This window comes from Cyphellophora attinorum (genome assembly GCF_001299255.1).
Source record: "Cyphellophora attinorum strain CBS 131958 chromosome Unknown Contig3, whole genome shotgun sequence".
In the NCBI taxonomy this organism is placed as follows: Eukaryota; Fungi; Ascomycota; class Eurotiomycetes; order Chaetothyriales; family Cyphellophoraceae; genus Cyphellophora; species Cyphellophora attinorum.
Window position 1 is genome coordinate 616,182 of NW_017253231.1, and position 23,549 is coordinate 639,730.

The 23,549-nt window shown below is 53.6% G+C and overlaps 9 protein-coding genes across 9 annotated transcripts; 5 read left to right on the top strand and 4 right to left on the bottom strand.

The window, feature by feature from the left end:
- Positions 1-626: 626 nt before the first annotated feature.
- On the bottom strand, positions 627-2,366 carry AB675_8493 (uncharacterized protein; the record flags this gene model as incomplete). The annotated part of the gene is made up of 1 exon (XM_018148943.1): positions 627-2,366. The coding sequence occupies one exon, from the start codon at positions 2,364-2,366 to the stop codon at positions 627-629; it is 1,740 nt and encodes a 579-aa protein (XP_018004655.1).
- Positions 2,367-2,925: 559 nt separating this feature from the next.
- Positions 2,926-3,605, bottom strand: AB675_8494 (Cytochrome c oxidase subunit 6, mitochondrial; the record flags this gene model as incomplete). The annotated part of the gene is made up of 4 exons (XM_018148944.1): positions 2,926-3,065; positions 3,117-3,234; positions 3,285-3,330; positions 3,406-3,605. 4 exons carry the CDS (start codon positions 3,603-3,605, stop codon positions 2,926-2,928), a joined length of 504 nt encoding a protein of 167 aa, XP_018004432.1.
- Positions 3,606-4,321: 716 nt separating this feature from the next.
- On the top strand, positions 4,322-5,396 carry AB675_8495 (putative elongation of fatty acids protein 1; the record flags this gene model as incomplete). Its single annotated transcript, XM_018148945.1, has 2 exons — positions 4,322-4,723; positions 4,776-5,396. The coding sequence occupies 2 exons, from the start codon at positions 4,322-4,324 to the stop codon at positions 5,394-5,396; spliced, it is 1,023 nt and encodes a 340-aa protein (XP_018004516.1).
- A 4,288-nt stretch (positions 5,397-9,684) lies between these two features.
- Positions 9,685-10,605, top strand: AB675_8497 (uncharacterized protein; the record flags this gene model as incomplete). Its single annotated transcript, XM_018148946.1, has 1 exon — positions 9,685-10,605. One exon carries the CDS (start codon positions 9,685-9,687, stop codon positions 10,603-10,605), a length of 921 nt encoding a protein of 306 aa, XP_018004351.1.
- A 257-nt stretch (positions 10,606-10,862) lies between these two features.
- Positions 10,863-14,864, bottom strand: AB675_8498 (Phosphoribosylformylglycinamidine synthase; the record flags this gene model as incomplete). Its single annotated transcript, XM_018148947.1, has 1 exon — positions 10,863-14,864. One exon carries the CDS (start codon positions 14,862-14,864, stop codon positions 10,863-10,865), a length of 4,002 nt encoding a protein of 1,333 aa, XP_018004200.1.
- A 1,233-nt stretch (positions 14,865-16,097) lies between these two features.
- Positions 16,098-18,046, top strand: AB675_8499 (High-affinity glucose transporter; the record flags this gene model as incomplete). Its single annotated transcript, XM_018148948.1, has 3 exons — positions 16,098-17,430; positions 17,479-17,641; positions 17,668-18,046. The coding sequence occupies 3 exons, from the start codon at positions 16,098-16,100 to the stop codon at positions 18,044-18,046; spliced, it is 1,875 nt and encodes a 624-aa protein (XP_018004277.1).
- Positions 18,047-19,843: 1,797 nt separating this feature from the next.
- AB675_8500 (uncharacterized protein) lies at positions 19,844-20,212 on the top strand (the record flags this gene model as incomplete). Its single annotated transcript, XM_018148951.1, has 1 exon — positions 19,844-20,212. The coding sequence occupies one exon, from the start codon at positions 19,844-19,846 to the stop codon at positions 20,210-20,212; it is 369 nt and encodes a 122-aa protein (XP_018004692.1).
- A 738-nt stretch (positions 20,213-20,950) lies between these two features.
- On the bottom strand, positions 20,951-21,744 carry AB675_8501 (Dolichol-phosphate mannosyltransferase subunit 1; the record flags this gene model as incomplete). Its single annotated transcript, XM_018148952.1, has 2 exons — positions 20,951-21,584; positions 21,641-21,744. 2 exons carry the CDS (start codon positions 21,742-21,744, stop codon positions 20,951-20,953), a joined length of 738 nt encoding a protein of 245 aa, XP_018004579.1.
- Positions 21,745-21,976: 232 nt separating this feature from the next.
- AB675_8502 (uncharacterized protein) lies at positions 21,977-23,377 on the top strand (the record flags this gene model as incomplete). The annotated part of the gene is made up of 1 exon (XM_018148953.1): positions 21,977-23,377. The coding sequence occupies one exon, from the start codon at positions 21,977-21,979 to the stop codon at positions 23,375-23,377; it is 1,401 nt and encodes a 466-aa protein (XP_018004527.1).
- Positions 23,378-23,549: the final 172 nt, after the last annotated feature.

Below are 23,549 nucleotides of genomic sequence, written 5' to 3' on the forward strand. Positions count from 1 at the left end.
TTGTGTCCGGCCCGGCTTGCGCTCACCGACCCTTACGTTTCAGCTCTGCCCACATATATTGGCTGGTATTAGAGGAGAGACAGGACAGGAGAGACGACCGTTCATCATGTTTGTTCATTGGGTTCTCTTCTACATCACGCCGCAGAAGGATTGACTGGCTTCCAAGTAGTCCTTCCATGTAACGACGTGAGTCGCTCTGCTACGTCGAGAGTCTGGCTATGTACATTAATCTATTTGCCCATATTTCAAAACGTGTGGTCATTCATCTTCGCACCAGGCTCCTGGGCTGACTCTCATCTTCAGCGAGGCGCTGAGTTGTCATTCGCTTCGAGGCAGCCCCGAGAGCAAGCAGGTCTGCGATTGACAGCAATGCCTGCTGACTCAGTGCATGTGACGCTCTCAATTGTTGGTGATGCCTTCTGTTCGATCGCCATCGTGGTGGGTTCTTGTTGGTATGAGCATGTCCTCGGTGCCCTGCTGTATTGTGTGGTATTCGTGATCGCCATAATTTCGGCGCGTTCGCCTTGTCTGCAGCAAGTCTCCGGGGGGGAGAATATCCTTTTTGTACACAGTTCCCACATTTTCATTGCCCGTGCGTATCGTATTGTCGGAAGAGCGCACGCTTGCTAAGCACCGCGCATAATCCAGTCCTCCTGCTCGCCGACCACAGTCCTAGAGTCGAAGACGTGGTCGTCCTGCACAGTCTTGATTGGCCGTGCCGTCTTCTTACCAGCATCATGACCAGCAGTAGCTGAAACACTGATATCGAAGCCAACCAGCTTACCTAATGTCACTAGTTGTCCACATGCCGTGATATCGATCTTGACCTGCGCAGGGCCTCTCCGCTCATTGAGCCAGAACCATTGACTGAAAACCTCACGTACGCTCTCCAGCTTCTTGATGTACTGCTGCAGAACGGCAATCGAGGGGTCGTATGCATTACTGGCAGCGATAGAGGTGGCTCTTGTATTGTGCTCCTTGATCTTACGTTCTGTGTCGTCTGCGGGGCCGGGGACATTGGGCGACATTGCAGCGGGAGCACTGAATACGCTCGAGTGGGCTTCGCTTGAACTAGGAAGGGTAGCCGTGCTTGGTGACGGAGCGGGTAGTCGAGCATAGACGTGCAGGAAGTAGTCGCGGACCCAGTTCAGAGTCTGAGTGGTGTGCAGCTGGAAAAGCGCTTCGGTCTCGTCAGCCGAGAGGGGCAGTGGGAGTGGTGGAGCATTGCCGCCGCTGGATGATGGCTCAGGCAAGTCGCCCTCGGCGAATGTCGTGTCTGAAAGGGGTGTATCGGGTAGTTGAGCTACAGTAGTCGCACCGCTGAAGATGCTGTCGGTTGGAGAAGGAGTGAAAACTGTGCCAGGAGGTGAGAAGCCGTTGAGATTTGTGGGAAGCACGGAGGGGTCGTTCACGAAATCCGGTCCGAGGAGGGCTTCGGAATCTGCGGTGTTTGCATCAGATTCGAAGGTGAATGCGGCTGGAGTGAAGCATGTGCGCTTGGTGTCGAGATGGGTACATGAGTCGAACAGTGTACTACCGGACCACCGAAAGCTGCTGGATGCAGAGGGAATATCGAAAGTTCCATCAGTACCACCAAGAAGCTCGAAATGTGTGCTACTGTCATACTTGGGTAGCGCGAAGTCGATGATGTTGCTCTTGATGACAAAGTCATCAGGCTGCTCCTGGAAGATATCGGATTTTACAAACGATTCGTAGCTGACATTGTTGGGAAGAGCATCCATCAAGTCACCAGGAAAGTAATGATTGCCCTTGAACTTGAGTGTGATCTTCGGCTTTCGCTTAGCTGCTTCCTGCAAAGTCGGCTTCTTGCCCATGTCGTTGAGCACCTCAACATTGGAAGGGAAGGGCGACGGTGTCATGTACATGTCGGTGAGATGCGACAGATACAACTCAAGCAGACGCGTCATGCCATGACGAATAGCGGCGTCCATCTTGGGTAGGAGATCGTGGATGTTCTGGTTTTGCATGCAGAGATAGCCATGATAGGCAAAGAAGACGGCCTCCGACCAAAACTCGTGACCGTCGCGGCGCCAGGCGCGCAATTCGGACGCAATGTACTCGAGCTTCTGCGCTGCGCCGATCTGACTGTACTGCGTGTCGTACACTATTTGAGTGAGGTTGCTGGGCGTTCGTAGCAATAACCAACCGTTGTAGCTGAAGCCGTCGACGTTGATCTTGCAGAAGTTGGTGGTCGGAATGCGCCCGTTTGGTTTGGTTGTCCACGGTCTGTTTGTCCACTGATTGTCGTGTACAGTTTCGACGAAGGCGAAAGCGGCACATTGCCTCCAGCCCAGAGAGAAGCCATAGTCTGGTGCAGTGATGGGTGGAATAATAGTGTTATTCATATTGTTGCCTACAAAGCCCTGAACGCGTTTATTATTGGCTGGATGGGTGCTGCCTTAAGTGTTTGAAGTGCTGTGAGGCAGTGATGTCAATGTCTCTGAACAAGCTAAGTGAAGTCAGTTAGTGGTGGCTCGAAGTGAATTCTCGGGTCGCTTCGGGAGGTCTTCATGCTGTGGTCGGTTGTCGTCTACGCGCATCAAGTCGTTGCTATGGTGCTTGTCAATTGCCTTGTCAGTTGCCATGGTCCACGTTCCATGTTATGTCGACATACATACCGCATCACTGAGTGCCTGAGGGCTTGGTCAGATCAATCTGTGCGACTGTGCTTGGTGAAGCTGATCGCCTGTCATGACGCTCACTCGCTTCCTATGACCAGGTCAGCAGCAAAACTACAGGCGCAGTCGGTCCAGAAGATCCAGCAACAGCGGCAGATCGGATGCAATCTGTACATTTTACTACCAGCTAGTAGTAGAGTGTCGATAGTCTACAGTTCAAGTCGAGGAGTATCCGCTACCGCCCGTAACCCAGTCACCCTTCCATTCCGGAACGTTTCTATCTGCATTACTGATTGGCGTATGGCGAATCTGTATCTCCCGGATATAGGTCCTCCTTCAAGTTGATGCCGAGTTCCTCCCGTAATGGCTTAAGTTCATCCAGATACTCCTGGTATTGGTGTGTATTCTCGACCTTCGCTTTGATGCCTTGACAGAACTGGTTAGCTACAGTCGAGATCCATTCGCCAGAGACCTTACCTTCAAATATCCTTACTGCTGTGGGGAAGTCGTTTACACGACGGGCAGCCTTTAGTGCAGCTGTAACAACACCGGGCGATGGGACCAGATCGTATGCAAACGCATTGTTCAGGTTTCGCTGCCAAAGTCAGCCTTGAATCGCAGTGTTCCGTCAGCTCGGTTTCCTACCTGAAGCTCAAAGACATCATTCACTCCATCGAACTCCTTCTCGTATCTGTTTCTGCATCAGCTCCCATCCCTTTGACTCTGTCTGACAACCGAAGCAGGACTTTCTGGGCAGTTGTCGTACCTGGCAGAGAACTCTTCGAATGTCTCCTCCTCGTGACCGCTGCCGCTTCTCCTTACTGCGCAAGAACTGAATGCTGATTTCTGAGCAATTGTCTTTGTGGTAGCTAGGGAGGAAGCTCTCGAGACCGGCCGAGCTGCGGATCGGAGGGCGGATGCGGATGACTGTCTAGCTGCCAGGCGGATGACAGCGTGGAACGCCATAGTTCGGCGTGTACTTTGCAGCTTCACAGGATGTGGCGCGTGAGTATCTACAGGTGTTCTGGTGGTGTGAGAGACTAAAGTTGTGCTTTCAGGTCCGCATGATTGGCTACAGCTTCAGACAATGCGACGCCAAGAGGAGCTCTTGAGGGTTAGGGCTAGACGAGGCTGATCTGCACGACTGGTAAGGCTGCAGCTGTCAAGCAGGATGTTAGGTATGATGTCAATGTACGGAAGAGTGCAGATCGGCTGTTCCAGGAGCTGAATCATCACAGACTACCCTCAAGAGACGACATGCTTGTGTAGTCCTCTGCAGCCGGGCTTTCACATCTACATCACCACCTATCCTACTGCCACAACTTCAGCGCCGTATCGAATACGATCGGCAGCGTATTCCTCACGAGGCAATCTGCGGCTTCGCGGCACAAGCCAATAGGGTTCTCCGGCACTTCAAGCTTGGCAGGTCCCGGCGGTGCCCCTAAATTGTGCTGGGAATTTGACTGCGTGGACTTGTGATATGAACTTCGACATCGCATTCCTTTCTGTCGAGTCCCATCACTTCCAATTTCTCGTGCCACCCACCTTCCTTACGCCAGACCAGCGACCTTCTTCTTCACTTCGACTTCATCAGCATTTGCTGTGATTTGTTTCCTTCTATCGTCCTTGCAGGTTCTTTGGCGCGTTAAACATTCAAACGCGACCGCGAAAAGCAGCCCAAGATGGACAGTCTCAAGGTCGGCGTACCCACGCTCGACCGGCCCTTTGGCATCGAGCTATGGCCTATCTTCTCAACATGCTACAAGACGCTATTTGGCTACGTGCCCGAGAATTTCCGCTTCACGCCTGGCTACACCGTCCTGTCAACACTGACGGAGACGTTGGTCGCGCTCGTAGCATACTACATCATAGTGTTCGGAGGACGCGAATTGATGAAGAACCGTCCGGCATTTGTCTTGAACGGCCCTTTCATGGTGCACAACCTGTACCTCACGATTATCTCTGGCGGTCTGCTGGCGCTCTTTATTGAGCAACTGGTACCTGAAATCACGCGCAATGGCATCTTCCACGCCATCTGCTCCCATGACGGAGGCTGGACCGACAAGATGGTCATTCTGTACTATGTAAGCCCATCTTTGCCTTACCAGCGGTATACGAGCTAACACACGACCGCAGATGAACTACCTCACCAAATACCTCGAGCTCATCGACACTGTCTTCCTCGTCCTCAAGAAGAAGCCCCTCACCTTCCTCCACACCTACCACCACGGCGCAACCGCACTCCTCTGCTACTCCCAGCTTGTCGGCCACACCTCCGTCTCATGGCTCGTCATCACCCTCAACCTCACCGTCCACGTCGTCATGTACTGGTACTACTTCCAAGCCGCACGAGGTGTCAAGATCTGGTGGAAGAAATACATCACCATGCTGCAAATCATCCAGTTCGTCATCGATCTCGGCTTCGTCTACTTCGCCTCATACACATACTTCACGCACACCTACTTTCCCTGGATGCCCAATGCCGGACAATGCGCCGGAGAAGAATTCGCTGCCTTTGCCGGCATGGGTATCCTCTCATCCTACCTCCTGCTCTTCATCTCCTTCTACTTCGCCACATATCAGAAGCAAGGCAAGACCGGTCGTCCTAGGAGAAACACCGGTCGCGAAGCTCTCATCGCCATGAAGGACTTCCCCGCTGACGCGCAAGAAGTCGGTACCCTCGCGAAGGACAGTGCCAACGGTGCAGTGACTACTGGTCGAAGCAACGGTCCCGTCACCCGATCTCGCAAGGCTTAGGAACCCAGCTATGATCAGGTCGACGATTTCGCCATCTCCCGCTTTCCGGCATGGCGCTTGCGCAAGTTGCCAACCGACGAGATGTGGTTCGAACCGCTTGCGAGCCCCAGAGCTTGGTGGGAAGGACACCCGGAGAAGAAGGCGACTTGGAGGAAGCTCTGATACGGGCCGGAGCAGGTCGCAATCGTGCCCAGATCAGTCTTAGTACACAAGACCCCGGGTCTGAGATGGCCATATTGTACAAAAAGAGCAGAAAACAGCAAAGGGGGCGGAACGGATGTTTATGACAAGCATGCATGAATATGGTGGAAGGCGCAAGAATCCCGCACACCCACGGAGGAGACTATATGGTAATTCCAGCAAGATTTGCTATTCGTCCATGAACATTGTGTAGTTTGTAGATAATCAATACATTTTGATCACTGTTCTCTGAGCTCAAGATCTACCTAAGGAGCAGACTCCAGTCCATACATAAAGTCGATTAAACATCAATGCCCATTACGCTCTTTTGAGGGAAATGCATAGCGACGGACGCAGACCGAAGAGCCCACTTGAGAGACAATTGCCGATGGGTAGAGCACTGACCCCAACGCAGACCGGATGACAAGGTTTCCTCAGAACCGGGTGACAAGACACTTCTACCCAGCCCGGATGACAGGGCTTCATATATGAGACCGGATGACCATGCCTCAAACGAACGCGCCTTCACTGTTACCATCTCGACCCCGTGGCTTCCTGCGCGACGGACGCAGAAGGGAGCTCCCATGTGCAGAACAATCGGCTCTTCCCTTGCTTACCCGAGGATTGCACGCAAATTGTTGTCGCTCACGGTGTCTTTGGATGGCATCTCTGGTTCCGAAGCCTTTCCGGAGCATTTATATTCTCACAACACATCTATTTGCACTGATGGCTCTCTCACCTATCATGATCCGTTGATTCATGACGGTCTTATTCTACTACTTTCCGCAGAAACCGGCGCTCTAACCCTTTCCCGCCAGTCCGAACTTGTAGCACTCACAAAGCCGTACACCGGAGCCCTCTCAGTCTGTGGCTGCGACTTGCCGTCCCTTCGATCAAATCTCAACCTCTCAGCATCATCAACCAGCTGTCCCCATACAATGGGGCCCTTCACCATCTCCTGCCTAGCTTCTGGGCCCAAGCTAATGGGGTCCAGTCCACCAAACCCCCCGGTTTCCCAATTTACGCGACAATTCGCCGCGATGGCAGCCGAGCAGCTTCCCACAATGGGCATTCCCTTGTCCATCGGCAGATAGCCCGCGACAGCTAGGATCAGAATCATCGTGCCGCCCACCATGAGCACAAAGATCATTCCGATTGGTGAATAGCCGCAAGTGGCGATGGCAAAGGCATCGATCAGCGATCCGTCAATATCGTACTCGCTCACTGCTGCCAGGAATATACTCTGAGAGATCAGCCAATGCAGCAGGGCACTGAGTCCGATCATCGGCACAGCGAAACGGAAAGGGAGCTGCAAGAAGTATGTGCGCTGCTGATCTCCAACAGGGGCGCTCGTTCGCAGCGTTCGTGGCTGATACTTATCTGCCCGTGAGTACGAGAATCGAGTCCATTCGCGTGAGCTTGCCATCAAGGTGATCAGCGTATTTATCGCGAAGTAGAGAAAGCTCAAGGCGAGTTGAGGAGTGTTGGCGATGAGAACGGATGCCACAACCTGATTTTGCACTGAGTTCAGATATTCGATTGACCAGCCACTGATAAGATGGTCGCTGTTGATCTTTCCCAAACCGACTTTATAGAGTGCCAAGAAAGATTTTGACAACGGTGCGCGACTTGCGTCCTGCGAGTACGCCAGAGAATAGTCTAGCGCGTAGACCAGTAGCGTTATGATTGCCACAAGGCACAAAATGAAATAGATCATCGTCCCGAACCATCGTCTACCGGAAGCCGCCGAGACGAAGCGAATCGTCTTGGACGTAGGCTTCCAAAGCGGTGGATGTGTGGAAAGCCCGCAATCTATTTGAGACTCTGAGGGCGTGCTTTGCGCGCCTGGAGGTGCCAACAAGTATGCTGTAGCTGAGGACTGAGGAGGGTTCCCCAAGGCCGCAGTCGTAAGCGCTTTCTGCCGCTTTCGAAACAAGTGGATCGAGGTTGGGCAGAGTCTGGACATCACCTCGTCAGGCTCAGCGATGTAGGAAGCCATTGCATCACCAAGTGTCATCAAAGGCGAATACACGACGCCTTTGCCGAAAACAAGATATGCCATCACGACAGCTTTGACGATGTTGCAGCTGACCACAACCCATATGATAGCAATGTTCGCGTAGAAGCCACATTGTTCTTCGACCAGCTGACTCAGGCACCCGGATGCAGTAGTGTTCGCAGGCTCCCAGGCGTCGCCGGAAAGAGTGCCGGCGTTGATGACATTTGGACAGTATCGGCTGCCGTATTGGATGTGCTTGTACCAGTTTACGCCACCGTTGATGTCGCCACTAGTGTAGGAATAATTGCGACATGCCCATTCATTTTGGGAACCGTCACCGCCGAGACCTTCCGACACCAAGTTAGCAGGCTCGGCTGCCAACACAATCCACGGGCTACCATTGTCGTCGACCCGGTACTTGGGCTCGCGGCCGTCTTCTGTCACTATGATCAGACTGCGTCTATCGGTTATGTAGTCGGTGTTGTATCTGGTCAGGCACTCCGTATTGGTGAGGTTCTCGAACTTATCAGGGTTGGACGTGTAGGCTGAATACACGAGCCTGATAGAGGCATCTTGCGTGATCTCTTCAAACCTTCGCTCGCTTTCAGGGATCTCAACTGCTCGCGTGATGTTCATATCGGGTTTGAGGAACTCCGGTGTCGCCATCACCACGGTGTAGTCATTTGCGCCAATAGATGCGAAGAAAGCGGAATTGAAGCTATGCCTTTGTCAGTATTTGCTCCTCTGGATAGGCAGCGGCTCACAGCAAGTGCAACGGAAGAGATGACAGCGCCAGAAGTAGCCATAATATAGTGCGGCGCCAATCAATGAATTTGAGATTCCGAATCGAAGGCAGACCGATATCGAGCCACACGGGTGGTGACTGCCTGTGTGCGCGATCGACTTCTTCGCGGGTAGGAGCAACTAGACATTGCATGCAGTAATTCGATCCTGCCAGTAGACCGGTGCTCAGCACGTTGATGGCAAGATGCGACCACGTGTTCATGGTCGTCGCTTCCTCGCATGAGCCATGGAAGACCTCGACCAAAATCCCAGCATTGAAGATGCTGCCATTTCCACGTAGCGTTGCGGCCCATACGCCGATCGAGAAGTTGATCAGCAGAGTGAGCAACGCCGTGGTCGCTGCGATTCCAGCCCCGAAGCGCCATCCGTCGGCGTGAAGTGACTTCGCGATGTTGTCTTCGTTCCGCTTGGGGGACAGTCTCTCCGTCGTGGCGCCGATTTCTGATGTATCATATAGGCTGGTCGTCGAGACCGGTCCTGACTTATGTATAAGCTCGATGTCCGAGGAGTCCTCCTGGGCTAGGGCCATCATTCCCGCAGTCGGTCGCGCTCGCAAGGAGCGCGATATTCCGAAGTCCTTCATTTTGTGCGATCGTCATCTTACCAGCTAATCGACACCTACCTCGAAGAGCAGATGCTGTCGTTGAGGACAGCGAAGATTTCGAAGCTGCAACTTTGGCGGCTCCAAACCATGCTGTTGTACATACGGCCCCCATGAGATTGCAATCCACCTGAAACAGGGATGGGGCATCATAACAGTTTAGACTATGCTTAGCGAGCATAGATCGATCAAAAACCCACCAACTGGATGAATCGCTGCCAGCGTAAGGCGGCACGCGGTAAAGTCTACCGCGCGCCGGCCGTATGTTCGCCTTGACATCTCGAGTCGTTCTTGTGTGACGAAGGAGTGAAAGCATTTGCGGAATTACGTGCTAATCGCCTGCCGAGCCCTGGATGCCAATTCTCGGCATTCCAAGCGCGATTCAACGCCAATCGTGCCAATGCTAAGCCGCCCAATGATCGATGGCCGCTTTTGAATACGTCGGGCAAAATCCACCACGTCCACTCAGCAGACGAGCGCACCGCCTCTGTAAATCCCAGATGGCAACTCAGCCTCCACTTCTATACATCTGTGCTGCCTTGCGGCGCTATGGGTGCTTTGGGCTTGTCTGGGAGGCGATGCTCGTTTTCCGGATGCAGAGACTCTAGAATGGGTGCAATGACTATATAATGGATGGGATGGGCACTGCGGCCTTGGAGCCCCTCTGTCCTTTATCTACACACGCGATAACTTCAAGATACATCATGACCCAAACAATGCAGTCCCAAGCGTCAACAGCGACCGAAGGATTCGAACTCCCGCGGTGGCGCGGCCGTGGAAAACAGTCCAATGCCACCCACAACATCATCCGCCAGCCCTCGGTCGAGACCCAAGAGAGCCCGATACCTCAATTCTCACCAGCTCCGAAATCAGATCGTACCACAACCATGACAACAGGCATCGCCCCGTCACGCACCCGCCACGCCGTCTTCTTCACACGGTCCATCCTCTTTTCCGACCTCACTATCACCTCCACTACCGACCCCTCAATTCGCTACCACGCCTCCACCCACGAATGGAACTTCACCCTCCCAGACATCATCCTCTACGCCTCCACAACATCCTCCCAGAAAGCCACCCTCCTCGCCGCTGCCCACTTCCGCTTCTCCCGGCACGCGCGCATGGGCTTTCTCGCCTCTCCTGCAGCCTCCAACGACATGGGGTTGAGCGCACTAAACGGCAAAGATGCCCACGACGGTCTCGTCTCCTGGGAGGAATGTCGCAACGTGAGCGGCTTCTGCGGTTACTGGATGTATGACTTCACCGTTCCTTGCCCGCCTACAGCACTGCATCCGACTGGTAGGCGGAAACTCAGACTGAGCCGCACGCGCAAGGAGGTCGATGGGGTAAGGGGATGGCTGGGGTGGGCGAGTTTCCGGAATTATCGCATTCTAGATCGGGAGAGAATCGAGGAGAGCGGTGCTGAGAATTGTGAGAGTGACGTAGGTGTGTTCCTGAGTGATGACCTGAGGAGCTTGACCAAGGTTGGGGAGTTGAGATTGTACGAGGATCTGGGAGAAGAGGTGATTAGGGGAATTGTGATGGCGTTAGCGATTGTGCTCGAGAAGGCAACAAGACGTGCCAGAAGGAGAGGAGGCGGCGGTGGTGGTGACGGAAGTGGATGATCGGGAGAAGCTGATAAAGCTTCAAGTTGTTGTAGCACTGCCGCGACGATAGAAAGGACTGCTGCTCAGCTTAATCGAAGCTTCATTACATGTCGGAAATTACTGATCTACCCAACGCCGTGGGTCGGCTCATCCAACCCAACGTCTGGCGCTCTGGAACAACCGGATCCAGGGATTGTAGTCTCCCCAATCTTTGCTCTCCTCATCGGGCACCCAGCTGGACACTCCTCGCAGGATGACACGCTCCGGATGAGGCATCATGGCCAGAACACGGCCATCAAGCTGCGCACAGCGGCTATGCCCTCTGGACTACCGTTGGGATTGAACGGATAGACAGTGGTTGGCTGCAGACTCTTGTTGTCCACATATCGGATAGGAGCAAGGTGTTCTGCGCCCAATGCAGCAGCTTGGGTTGCATCATATTGTTTCTTCTCAGTAGGCAGCGAAGGCGACTTCGTGAAGCTAGCTCGTCCTTCTCCATGTGCGACTGGGATCGGGAACGAGGAGCCGCTCATACCGTGAAAGAAAACACTGGGTCTCATGTTGGCAGATGTAGGCGGATCAGTGATCTTGACCATGGCGAACCGCGCCTCGTACTGCTCCGACTCGTTTCTCTCGAAGCTTGGCCATTTCTCTGCTCCAGGAATCAACTCCTTGAGCTTGCTGAGCACCTGGCAACCGTTGCAGACACCAAGTGTGAACGTGTCAGGACGCTTGAAGAAGGCCTCGAACTTTGCTCGAGTGGTGGGATGGAAGAGGATGGACTTGGCCCAGCCCTGGCCGGCGCCTAAGCAGTCACCGAAGCTGAAGCCGCCGCAGAGGGCGAGACCGGAGAAGCTCGAAAGGTCAACTTGAGGGCCGAGATGGGCGCGGTTGGACTGTGGAGTAAGCAGATCGGACATGTGAACGTCAATGGCGGTGAAGCCGGCGGCGTCGAATGCGAAGGCCATTTCGGCGTGACCATTAGTGCCTTGATCTCTGAGAATGGCGACACGAGGTCGAGCAGATGGTCGGATCAGGGACAACGCGGAGGCTTTGTAAGTACTGATGTTCTCTTTGGGACTGAAGCCAAGGTTATACGACAAGCCCGGGTCGTCATCGTTCTGGATGCCTTCGTATTCCGAATCGGCGCAAGATGGATTGTCTCGTATGCGTTGCATCCAGTAAGATGTATTTGACCAGAGTTGCTGTAGCTCAGTGCGGCTTGCTCTGTACACTAGCCTGCCGCCGTGGTATATTGCCATGTTCTGGGACGAGTCTTTGGTCGAAACGCGCCCAATCTTATGTATGAGCCCTGGCGGCGGGCCGCAGGTGGCGAAGCATGCCTTAAACTTCTGCTCATCAGCTTTGCGGACTTGGAAGACAGCTCCGAGCTCTTCGTTGAACAGCGTTGGGATGACGTCCTCCAGATTCGGTGAAGGACAGATTTCGTTGATCATGAGTTCCAATCCGCACCGACCGGCAAACGCCATCTCTGCTAGCGTAGTGAAGAGCCCTCCGTCTGAACGATCATGATACGCAAGAACGAGATCTTGCTCGTGCATCTTCTGTGTCGCATCAAAAAAGTCCTTGAAAAGGTCAACCGAGCGAATGTCGGGTGCTTCATCTCCAATCTGCTTGAATGCTTGGGCCAGTATCGAGCCACCCATCGCACGATGTCCGAGGCCTAGATCAACGAAGAACAACGTGGTCTCACCCACTTCTGAGTACCTGCGAAGCTGTGGAGTCCAAGTCTTTCGCACGTCAAGCACAGGAGCGAAAGCCGAGATGATGACGGACAGTGGAGCAGTCACTTCTCTAGCCTCTTGGGTTTGCTGGTCTTTCCATCTCATCTTCATCGACATGGAATCTTTCCCGACAGGTATGGCGATTCCAAGCTCAGGACATAGTTCCATGCCAATAGCTTCTACCGCCTCGTATATGGCGGCTCCTTCACCGGGAGTACTAGATGCTGACATCCAGTTTGCGGAGAGCTTGACTTGGCGAAGTCGATCTGGCAGATCCGCAGCCGTCAAATTCATCAGCGACTCTGCCACGGCCATTCGAGCGGAAGCGCCAGCAGATATCAGAGCGAGAGTCGGTTTCTCGCCCATAGCCATTGCTTCGCCAGTCTTAATGCCGGATGTCAGTGACGTCGCTGTCACCGACACGTCTGCAACAGGGGTCTGCCAAGGACCAACCATCTGGTCTCTCGCAGTCAAGCCACCAACAGTCCGGTCACCGATGGTGATGAGAAACGATTTGCTGCCCACAGCCGGGACTTGGAGCACACGACTCACTGCCTCGTGCAGGATTGCTTTCTCATCCAGGCCGGGTAGGTACAGCTTGAGCGTATTGTCCAATACTGGTAGACGCTTCTGCACACTGGTGTCCGTGCGGCTCATCTTGGGTGGCTTTCCGAACAGCACTGACATGGGCAGATCTATTGGCGGCTGAGCATCGTTACGCTCATTATCCCGATCACGAAGGACTAGACGATTAGTATCCGAGTTTTGGACGCCCTTTGCCTGTCCGACAACGGAGTAGCGGCACCTTTCGCGGTCTGCAATGGCACGAAATTTGTTCAGGCCTTCGTCCGCAACAGCGAGGACGTATCTTTCCTGAGCTTCGCAGCACCATATCTGGAGCGGGCTCATCGAGCCGTCGGCATTATCGACGTCGCGTAGTTCAAATGTTGCACCAAGACCAGAGTCGTGGACCAGTTCCGGCAAAGCGTTTGACAGGCCTCCAGCTCCCACGTCGTGAATGAACAGTATCGGATTATGTGTACCGAGCGCTGCACACGCATTGATCACTTCTTGAGCCCGCCTCTGCATCTCGGGGTTGCCGCGTTGAACGCTTGCAAAGTCCAACTCTGCCGAACCTTCGCCCGAAGCGATACTGGAAGCTGCACCTCCGCCAAGGCCAATCAACATTGCTGGGCCGCCCATAACGATCAGATGTGAGCCGGGTTTGACAATAGTTGGGTCCTTCAAAGCAAGCTGTGGCCGCACCGTGCCAACTCCACCTGCAATCATGATTGGCTTGTGGTAGCCTCGGACCTCATTGTCAACCTCTGTGAGTAGTGTTCGGAAGTAACCAGTAGTACAGGGTCGGCCAAACTCATTGTTGAATGCTGCACTGCCGATGGGTGCTTCTATCATGATGTCTAGACTGCTCGCAATATGGTTTGGCTTCCCGTAGTCGAGCTCCCACGCTTGTTTGTGATCTGGTATCAGGAGATCTGAGACAGTGAAGCCACAAAGCCCAGCTTTAGGCTTCGAACCACGACCTACTGCACCTTCATCGCGAATTTCGCCTCCTGAACCAGTGGCGGCACCCGGAAATGGCGATACAGCTGTTGGATGGTTGTGTGTCTCGACCTTGGCGAGGTAGTGCACCATTTCCTTTGTGGGCTTCCATTGCAACGAGTATTCGTCTGGTGTCCACTGACTGCCCTGGAAGCCCTCTAACACTGCGGCATTGTCGCTGTAGGCGCTGACAGTTGACTCGGGATGCTTTCGATGTGTGTTGCGGATCATGCCAAATAGGGTGTTGGGCTTATACTCGCCGTCAATAGTCCAGCTGGCGTTGAAGATCTTATGTCGGCAATGTTCTGAATTGACCTGAGCAAACATGAAGAGTTCGACATCCGTAGGTGGTCTTCCCACGGGACCGTTCTTTGCATAGGCCTCCACAAGGTACTGGATCTCTGATGCGTCCAACGCGAGGCCAAGCTTGACGTTGAGCTCCTTCAGTATATCGACGGGTGTCCGGTCATTCCCATCGAGATCATATACTCCGAGCTTTCCCGGAGCTTGTTGAGCGAAGGTCAGCTCGAGGTTGGGCTCAGTCTCGGATATTGTTTCCGTCATGCGATCGTGGAGGAAATCCAGCTTGGACTTGTCAACGCTTTCTCCGTCTTTCAAGGTAACGGTAACGCGTATGCCTCGCTCGATTCGTCTTACAGCTGACTTCAGCCCACAGACATGAGTTATGTTGGTGGCTTTGGAACTCCATGGCGATATTGTGCCCGGTCTTGGTATGACAAAGAACGTCTGGATGTTGTCCGTGTTATCCTCCTGCGGTTGCTCTTTCACCCCATCAGTCAGCAGTCGCTCGAGTAAAGCCTTGTCGTCCGGTTGCAGCGGTTTAAATAAGTCGACATAGTGCAAGAACTGGCCCTGAACGTCCTTGGCTCCTATTTGACTAGCAAGACCTTTGCTCCGGAATTCCGAGAAAGCTGCAGCGCCAGATATTATTTCAACAATGGCCGCCATGGTACCGACAAACTATTACCCTCAGGTCACCGGACTTGCCAGACAGCGTGTTCATACTGCATCCAGGGCCATCCTGCACGAGGATTGGAGTGTGATACTGGTTCCTCGCGGCGTGACTGTGGTCATATGATATGAATGGTCCGCCCATAAAAGGACTGTGACTGACAAAATTTTTGATGCCTCATGGGAGACGAGGGGCATTCGGGTTAGGCGATATGCACCACGACGTCAAAACGTCGTTGGAAAAGGCTTAACTTTTGCCAGGATCTTGGATAACACCTTTCCGTTCTTGTTCTTAGCCGTCATTTGAAGGCTCACCGACACCCGATAGGAGAGATGAAATGACCATGCTGGCTGTTCCTGCTTCGCACCGGGTTCAGGCCGCATTCCCTATCATCCATCCCATCGGATTGCTCTATCATTTCCAATATTGCAATGTCACTGCGTTTTTTGGATCTGGGCAATTGACTACTACCTAAGCGACAAGGAGCACCGAGTTTTATGCCAGCAACATTCCTCGTGCCCCACTTCTTTCGCAGTCCGCCCTCAGCTCCCTTCTGCTCCCATTCATTCGCTCCGGCGTGCAAGCCGCTCTGACGTCCCCAAGGCGACGTCCCCAACTTCCACTATCGGATGCTGCCTTTGCATCCCGATCTTCCACCGGTCCTGTTGCAGTCTGTAGAGCTGGAGTGTAACCGTTTGTAACTTCTGCACTTCCTCATCCTCGCCAGGTCATCCTCATCGGTCTGCTGAACGGGTGGTCAGCCGATCGCCCTTACCTCCGGCAAAATTAGTCCATCTCGGCGAGACCGTCCCTCTACACTTCATCGGCGGTCACTGTCTTCTCGCTCGCACGACGATCCAGACGAGTCCACCGCATCCGCAACAGTGTCTCTGCCGAGAGAATCAGAGAAAGAGAAGCAGCTGCGGCGCAGTTCATATTCTTCGGCGACCCCATCAGACGACTTCTCGTTGTGGAGTGATACTGGTGATATTGCAGAGCAACTTGCCAACGAAGAAGACCCATTCCGAATTGAGCTTGACCCGCTCAATCCTGAAGGCCAGAGTCTTACAGGGCGGCCCGGTGGAGGTCGAAGGAAGAGAGTCGCTTTTCAAGGCCAAACCGGCTCCGGAGCATCAAGTGCTCACGGTGGCATAGATAAAGAGGCTGTCCGCATTCCTGAACCTCCACCGAGGTACATCTCGAGAGCAGAGAAGATCCTCGCAGTCATCATGTCTCCAGGCGATCCGCAGACCGCCCGGTCGAGGGGCTTGGTCGGTAAGCCGTTGCTCTATTTCACGAGCGTGTTTGTGTCGTTAGGCGTCTTCCTGTTTGGATATGATCAGGGTGTTATGTCAGGCATCATTACTGGAGCTTATTTCCGGGACTACTTCAACCAGCCCTCACGCGCCGAGATTGGTACGATGGTGGCTATCCTTGAAGTCGGTGCTCTTATCGCCTCGCTTTCGGTCGGGCGAATTGGTGATCTCATTGGCCGACGCAGGACGATTTTATACGGAGCCATGATCTTCTTTGTTGGAGGTATGCTTCAGACATTCGCCAATGGCATGCCAATGATGATGTTGGGAAGAATCATTGCCGGTTTGGGTGTTGGTGCTCTATCGACAATTGTACCGGTGTACCAATCCGAGATCAGCCCGCCCCATAACCGCGGTAAACTCGCGTGCATAGAATTCACTGGAAACATTTGCGGTTATGCTGCCAGTGTTTGGGTCGACTACTTCTGCAGCTACATCAAAAGCGACTTTGCTTGGCGCATACCTCTGCTAATGCAGTGTTTCATGGGTGCACTTCTGGGCTTCGGCAGTCTGATCATTTGCGAGTCACCGAGATGGCTCCTTGATAACGATCACGACGAGGAAGGTATCATCGTCATTGCCAACTTGTACGGGAAAGGCGACATACACAACGACAAGGCTCGCCAAGAGTATCGTGAGATCAAGATGAACGTCCTCATACAACGGCAAGAAGGTGAACGCAGTTACACAGACATGTTCAGGCGATACTACCGGCGCGTGTTCATCGCCATGTCAGCGCAGGCGTTTGCACAGCTGAACGGTATCAACGTCATCTCATACTATGCACCATTGGTATTCGAGTCGGCTGGCTGGTATGGTCGGGATGCGATTCTCATGACCGGCATCAATTCCTTCACTTATCTGGCTTCGACGATACCGCCATGGTATGTTGTCGACAAATGGGGCAGGCGCCCGATTCTGCTCAATGGAGCGGTGGCCATGATACTCTCCTTATCGGCCATCTCATTCTTCCTCTTTCTCGACATTCCGTCAACGCCTACTCTCGTCGTCATCTTCGTCATGATATATAATGCCGCATTCGGTGCCAGCTGGGGCCCGATCCCATGGTTATACCCGCCAGAGATCCTACCTCTCAGCATACGAGCAAAAGGCGCAAGCTTAAGCACGGCTAGCAACTGGGCTTTCAATTTCTTGGTGGGTGAAGTGACGCCAGTCCTGCAAGAGGCGATCAAATGGCGTTTGTACTTGATGCATGCATTCTTCTGCGCTGTCAGCTTTGTCCTTGGTAAGAGTCCCTTATTTCCTGCGACGACACCATAGCTAACACATGAAGTCTACTTCCTATATCCAGAGACTGCGAACGTGCGTCTCGAAGACATGAATGCACTCTTCGGTGATGCAACGACTGCGATGCCTACACCGGTGTCCCAAGCGCAAGAGCACGACGCTCATGGGAATGGGATCGCCATCTTCCATCGATATTCGACAAGGCGGACGTGCGCCCGGTGGCTTTTCAGCCCAGGACGCTATTCCTGGTCTCGACATCGACCCGCCCAACCTGGAGATTGGCCCAGATGGACGTCCGATGGAAAGCACTAGCCGTGGCAGGCAAGCGGAAGGAGAAGGGCTTGGAGGCTGGATCGGTCGGATGGTGTCGCGCTCGAGGCGAGATCGGAGTGATGACGGAGGCAAAGGGCGGTATGGGAAGGTGGGACAGGATGACGATCAATGACCTCCTCTTCCTGACCGTGCTGGATGAGCTGGCTGCTTGGACGGGTCGTTGTTATCTGAATGAGATGGGAGTTAAGAGGGCATTCTTGGTCTTGATCTACGCATGTGATAGCAAGTGGTGGACCACATGCGCACCACCTATACCCGAGCAGTGCGCACAAACAGGCTAGCTCTGCAAAATGAAGCAATTCGACCAAGCCCCCATCGGGGATCGATCAAGTCTCGGGGAGTGAGAGCGAACCCTGCCAGAACAAGGATTCAATCCTGTCTGCACGGTTTGTTGTCGTGTGAAGCATAGCCTGAGTACTTGCGCGACAACACACGTATCAGAACTCCCGCCAAGTCTCTGCAACGAACGCCCCTGGTCTTTGTTGACAACAGAATGGCCATGCGAACCATTCCTGACTAGATCTCCATTGGCTGAAGACGCGCCTCCGGTGTTGCGACCGCATTCGCGGGCGTGATCGACGTCAACACACAAGCTGATGGACGCGTCCCGCCCAATCAACAGCACCATCTAAAGCGTCTTGTCCGAGGCAACAGCATCGACGTTTATTTTGTGCCGGAGAGAAGATAGTACTTTGCGTTCATCCAATGCTAACTCCACCAGCAGGAATCAACTGACGCCATTGACAGTTTTGTACTCCTGTTCTGGCAACGGGTCGCGGCGAGCCGTAGTCTCGGCTCTTTGTCCTCTTACACCCAGCTGTGATGGAGCCAGCATTGGTCGCGTCAAGGGACTTGCGTGGACGCTATGCCAGCCAAACAAGCTAACAGATCGTGTTGCTGGCAATGTATCGCGCTACTCCATGGTCCGGGTACTTCTTGCTCGTCGCGATTTTGAACAACTGGGATCGACAGGTCGGATTCCGACGAGGCTTGCCTATGCACGAACACGAGTGGCGGTCCATCGTTTGAGCACGTGACTCAGCAAGCCACAGAATTGTCACAATGATATTCTACATGCTACGCGGTTGAATATAGGAGATACACACTCACCAGCCCACTGTTGGAAGTGACATTCGACGCAGTTCTGGCCTGCAGACAATGGATTATGAGTCGGTGCAGCTGAACCAGATTTAGCAGCTCTTAGGTCTCGCAGCTAGACTCACAGTTCACTCTCCAGTACAGCCTTGCCCTGGCACAGATCACTGCCATATAATAGCTGCTTGCTTGGTACTCCGCTCAGCAGTCGAAGTCGCAGAAGGCGCACTGGGATGTACGCAGGATGCGGCTAACGGCGGAGGCATGAATCAGAACTTTCGACAATTACGGCACACCCTGTTCGGGTGGCTGGCCGCGCTCGCCTGCCCTACAGTGGCACCTATCGCATTCGGTATCTGAACTTTGCTGCCATTACGACGTCCACCGCTCAGCTATCATTCGAGGGCAGCCCCATGTCCCCAGCATCAGACATGCCATCCAACGACACCAACAGTCTCATCGACAGGAGCATAAGCACTGACGAGACGCTGCAAGCGTGCTATACTGCCATCTTGTGATGTTGTTTGTTTTGGGTGCTGTAACAGGCCCCTCAGAGACTGGAATTACAGCGCTCTGCAGACAGTATAAACATCGAAGCAACGCGATCTGGCGCCCTCCTCTGATATGATCCTTCGTCTAGTACCTGAATACCTTGGTTACCATTTCGCTACCTTGAAATGGCGAAAGTTCAACGGGATCCGTGCGAGTGCGAAGACTGTGGTAAAATTCTCTCGTCCCGTTCCGCTCTGAAAGACCACAACAATATACACACCGGGGAAACGCCGTACGAATGTCGCGAGCCGGGCTGCCTCGCAGCATTTCGCAACAGACAGGCCAGGATCAACCATGAGAACAGCACGAGTCATGGTGCTGAGCGTCGACAGACCCTCTGGGACGCGCCTGCTCACGGAGCCGAGCAATCTCCTGTACACCTCAATGCAGAGATTCGCGTCCCGCGTCAGGTTCACAGCAAATCGCGCACAATGACACCTACGCCGGTGAACAGTACATCCGACGGCAGATGGGACGCCCGCTACCGCCCAATCAAGCCGAAGCTGCAGTCTCAGTCCCACGACATCCCCGAATCTGCTCCAGATAACACGTCAAACACATTTGCTGGCACTCAGGGGACTCCCACTCACGTCCATCCCGGTGTTTCCCAATACCTTCATTCTCAGTACCGTTCCGCCAATGGGTATGGCGACAACACGGTGCCAGATCCATACGCCTTCGATCCAAATCTCATGCACCCTGCGGCCTCGACACATGTTGGTCACAACAAGTTCACTGCCTACGGGCTGGCCCAATTGCGACACTATCCAGCCAGTCATCGAGCGGCTGAAGGTACTTAGTCGGATGCACCGAGACCAGGGGTTTGATCACCGAAACTGCCAACTCAGAACGCCAAGGCAGTGAGTCTCTTCTACAACAGGGTCCGTGCTGGCACGACTGTATGCCTTTCCGGAAAAGGTGAAGCCTTAGTTGCCGGTCTAAGGTCTTCTATAGACTCAGAAGCGTGGCAGAAATCGTTTGGAGTGGACGCAGTCTGTGCTGGGCATCGGTGACTGTATGAGGACGCATGCTTGCTTGCAGTAACTAGAATGCCGGACATTCTGTTGACCGTAGATCTGTTATGAGTATATACATACAATTGGCCTTCTTTGCCGCTGTGTCTCCGACCCCCATGTCAATGTATTGCTGGTACGTGGAGCTTGGTTGAAGCCACGGCTTCAGGATGACTTGAAGGCGCATTCGATTGAAGGGTAGTCAACCGGTCCAAAAGTTGAGGCCCAGTCATCCGGTCTAGGTAGAAGCCACTCGTTACCCGGTTTAGAGGAAGCTTGTCATCCGGCTTGGGGTCGATGTCGGTACTCTTGCTTGCGGTAAATGAACAGTCGGGTAGATCGAAGAAATATGATACATATCTACAGAAATCATTTGATCAGATCGGGTGATTAATGAGCAGGACGGGCTTCGTCCGCCAGCCAAGAATGTATTGGTACAGCGATATGTTGATGCGTTCGTTTTAGTCCATCCGGAACACCATGCTGCTCCAGAAATGCCACACAGTACCATCTGTCTCAGCTTCCCTAGACTGTCCACCACAGCCATAACAAGCCTTTGAGGTATTCTGCGATCTCCTCACCACCAAGCTTACTATCACCATACAACCGATCTACAAACGTAATCGGGCACTCCTCGACCTTCATTCCCATAGCCTTGGCCCTCGTCATCATCTCCATCTGAAATGTATACCCTTTTGACTCTGTCGTCTCAATAACCTTGACCAGCGCCTCCTTCTTATACAACCTGAAACTCCCCGTCAGATCACTCACGCCCGGCGCCAACAAGAAATCCGCCAGAATATTCGCTCCACAACTCGTCAACTTCCGCTTCGCGTCCCATCCATATACACCCCCGATCAGTCCCCTATTGCTTCGATACCGTGTCCCCGTTACAATATCGCAATTCGTTTCCTCCTGGATCTTGATGAAGTGCGGGATGAACTTCGGATGGTGAGAGAAGTCGGCATCCATGATGATGACGTGCGTGCCGGTCACGAACTGTAGGCCGTGCACGTAGGCGGTGCCCAGGCCGAGCTTGCCGGCGCGGGGCTTGAGGATGATATGCGAGGAGCCGAAAGCTTTTTGGAGTTGTTTGGCGCGGTCGAGGGTGCCGTCGGGGGAGGCGTCGTCGACGATTATGATTTCGTAGTCGATCTTTCTGCGAGGGTGTTGTTAGTGGATGGTGTGGAGGATGGTGCTATGGGGGATGCATACTCCTTCTTGAATACATCGTCGAGCATCTGCACCAGGATGGGGAGGTTCTGGCGTTCATTGTAGGTTGGTAGTATTACCGAGTATTTGTTCTTTTTGGGCGCCATGTTGTCTGCGGGCGCTGACCGATGAGCTTGAACAGTGGCTGCAGCGAAATAGCAAAAGATCAGAGCCGAAGGAGGAGCAGCTGAACATGTATTCCATTCACGGGACGTGGTTCTCGCGTTGGACTTGGCAGGAGCATATCCCCGACAATCTCCGCCATATCCTATGGGTCGACAACGACGACCATCCTCAGCACTATAGACCCATGGCATAAATGCTGGATGATGCTATGAGATGGCGTCTCATGCTCGCAAGCCATCAACGCGAGCGGCTCTCCCTCGACGTAGTACACGAGGTCCGCTTGACGCCGAAGATGATCCGCTGTCACCAACCTCGTCTCTCGCCAGCTCTGCTGTGAGGTCGCCAGTCGATATCAGGTCCCATTCACCGCTTCCTCCCGCAGCGATCACTACCAATACTGAGACTGCTCCGTCGATAGCAACAGTCACACAGTTCGATGGCGCCAATGACTCCGACCAGCCGCAAGATGACCGCGACCTGTCCTTCCTCCTTGAGTCAAGCATTTACCATCCACTATCTCAGCTGGAGATTCCAAGTCCTTTCCGGAGGCCACTGCCGCCACCGCTCCCATCGACTGCGAAATTGACGGAGGCATTCAAGCAGATTGATCACTTGTTGGCGGAGTGTGACTACCTCCAAGCGGCTCACCTAGCTGGTCTCGTCCTGATCTCAGGCGCTGTAGCACCCACGGACCAGAGATCCATCTTCCGACTACTAGCCATACGATACTCCTGTCTGGAGCTATCTGGCAACGTCGCTCTCGCTGCGCAAGAATCCAAAGCGCTAGAGGATCTGGGATCTACGTTTTACTACTCAGATCTACCGCCCGAGGCAGCAGGTGATGGCGAGAATGCGGAGACGTCAGGGGCTAGGTCTCTACCAAAGCACATTGTTCCCTGGCATCTACGAATACAAGCATTGCGACTGCAAAGTATAGGCTTCTCAGACCCTAGGAGGGGCGTGTCTGCTCTATATGACTTGGCAACTGAGTGCAGGGATTTCCTCGCATCGCCTTCACTTTCGGAAGCGGAACGGCAGCTTTGGGGTACACGGCTCGAGGAGCTTGGCATCCGGGTTGTCAACGCTTTAATCGATATGGGCGACCTAGACTGTGCGAGACGCACGCTCAACTCGATGAAGCCTGCCGAGAATGGCTCTGTCGCTGCATGGACGATGCGAAACGCGATACTGTGTGTCCGAATGGGTTTGCTAGGCGAAGCAAAAAAGGCGGTTGACAGTGCCCATTGTGGTGATGCCGAGAAGGCGATCTTACAATCACTGCTTGCTGTAGCTGAAGGCCAGTTCGACACAGCGATTGAGCTACTCCAAAGCCCATTAAACACGTCCAGCAACTTGGCGGCGCTGGCGAAGCAGAATCTGGCCGTGGCGCTCCTCTATCGGAGCGATATTCGGAAAGCTAGAGAGGTTCTGGAGGGTTTGGTCGACGAAGGCTACTCTTTCCAGACGCTGACTATCAATCTTGCGACGATCTATGATCTGACTACTGACCGCTCGAGAGAATTGAAGTTGACGCTAGCCGATAGGATTGCACAACAACAGCATGAGGGACAAGGCCATGGCAGGATATTCACTAATATTGATTTCAAGCTATGAGCCAAGCAGACAGGATCCGGCAATGCTGTGTCGGTAGTCAAATGCTTTAAGCAACCCTATGAGATGTGCAGTTGCCGCAAGGACGACCAATACGTGGAAGATCTGGTGGCTCGAGCCGATGAGATCGTACTTGCCTGGTGCCGTCCTCTCAGGCCATCGCATCTGTCTCAGA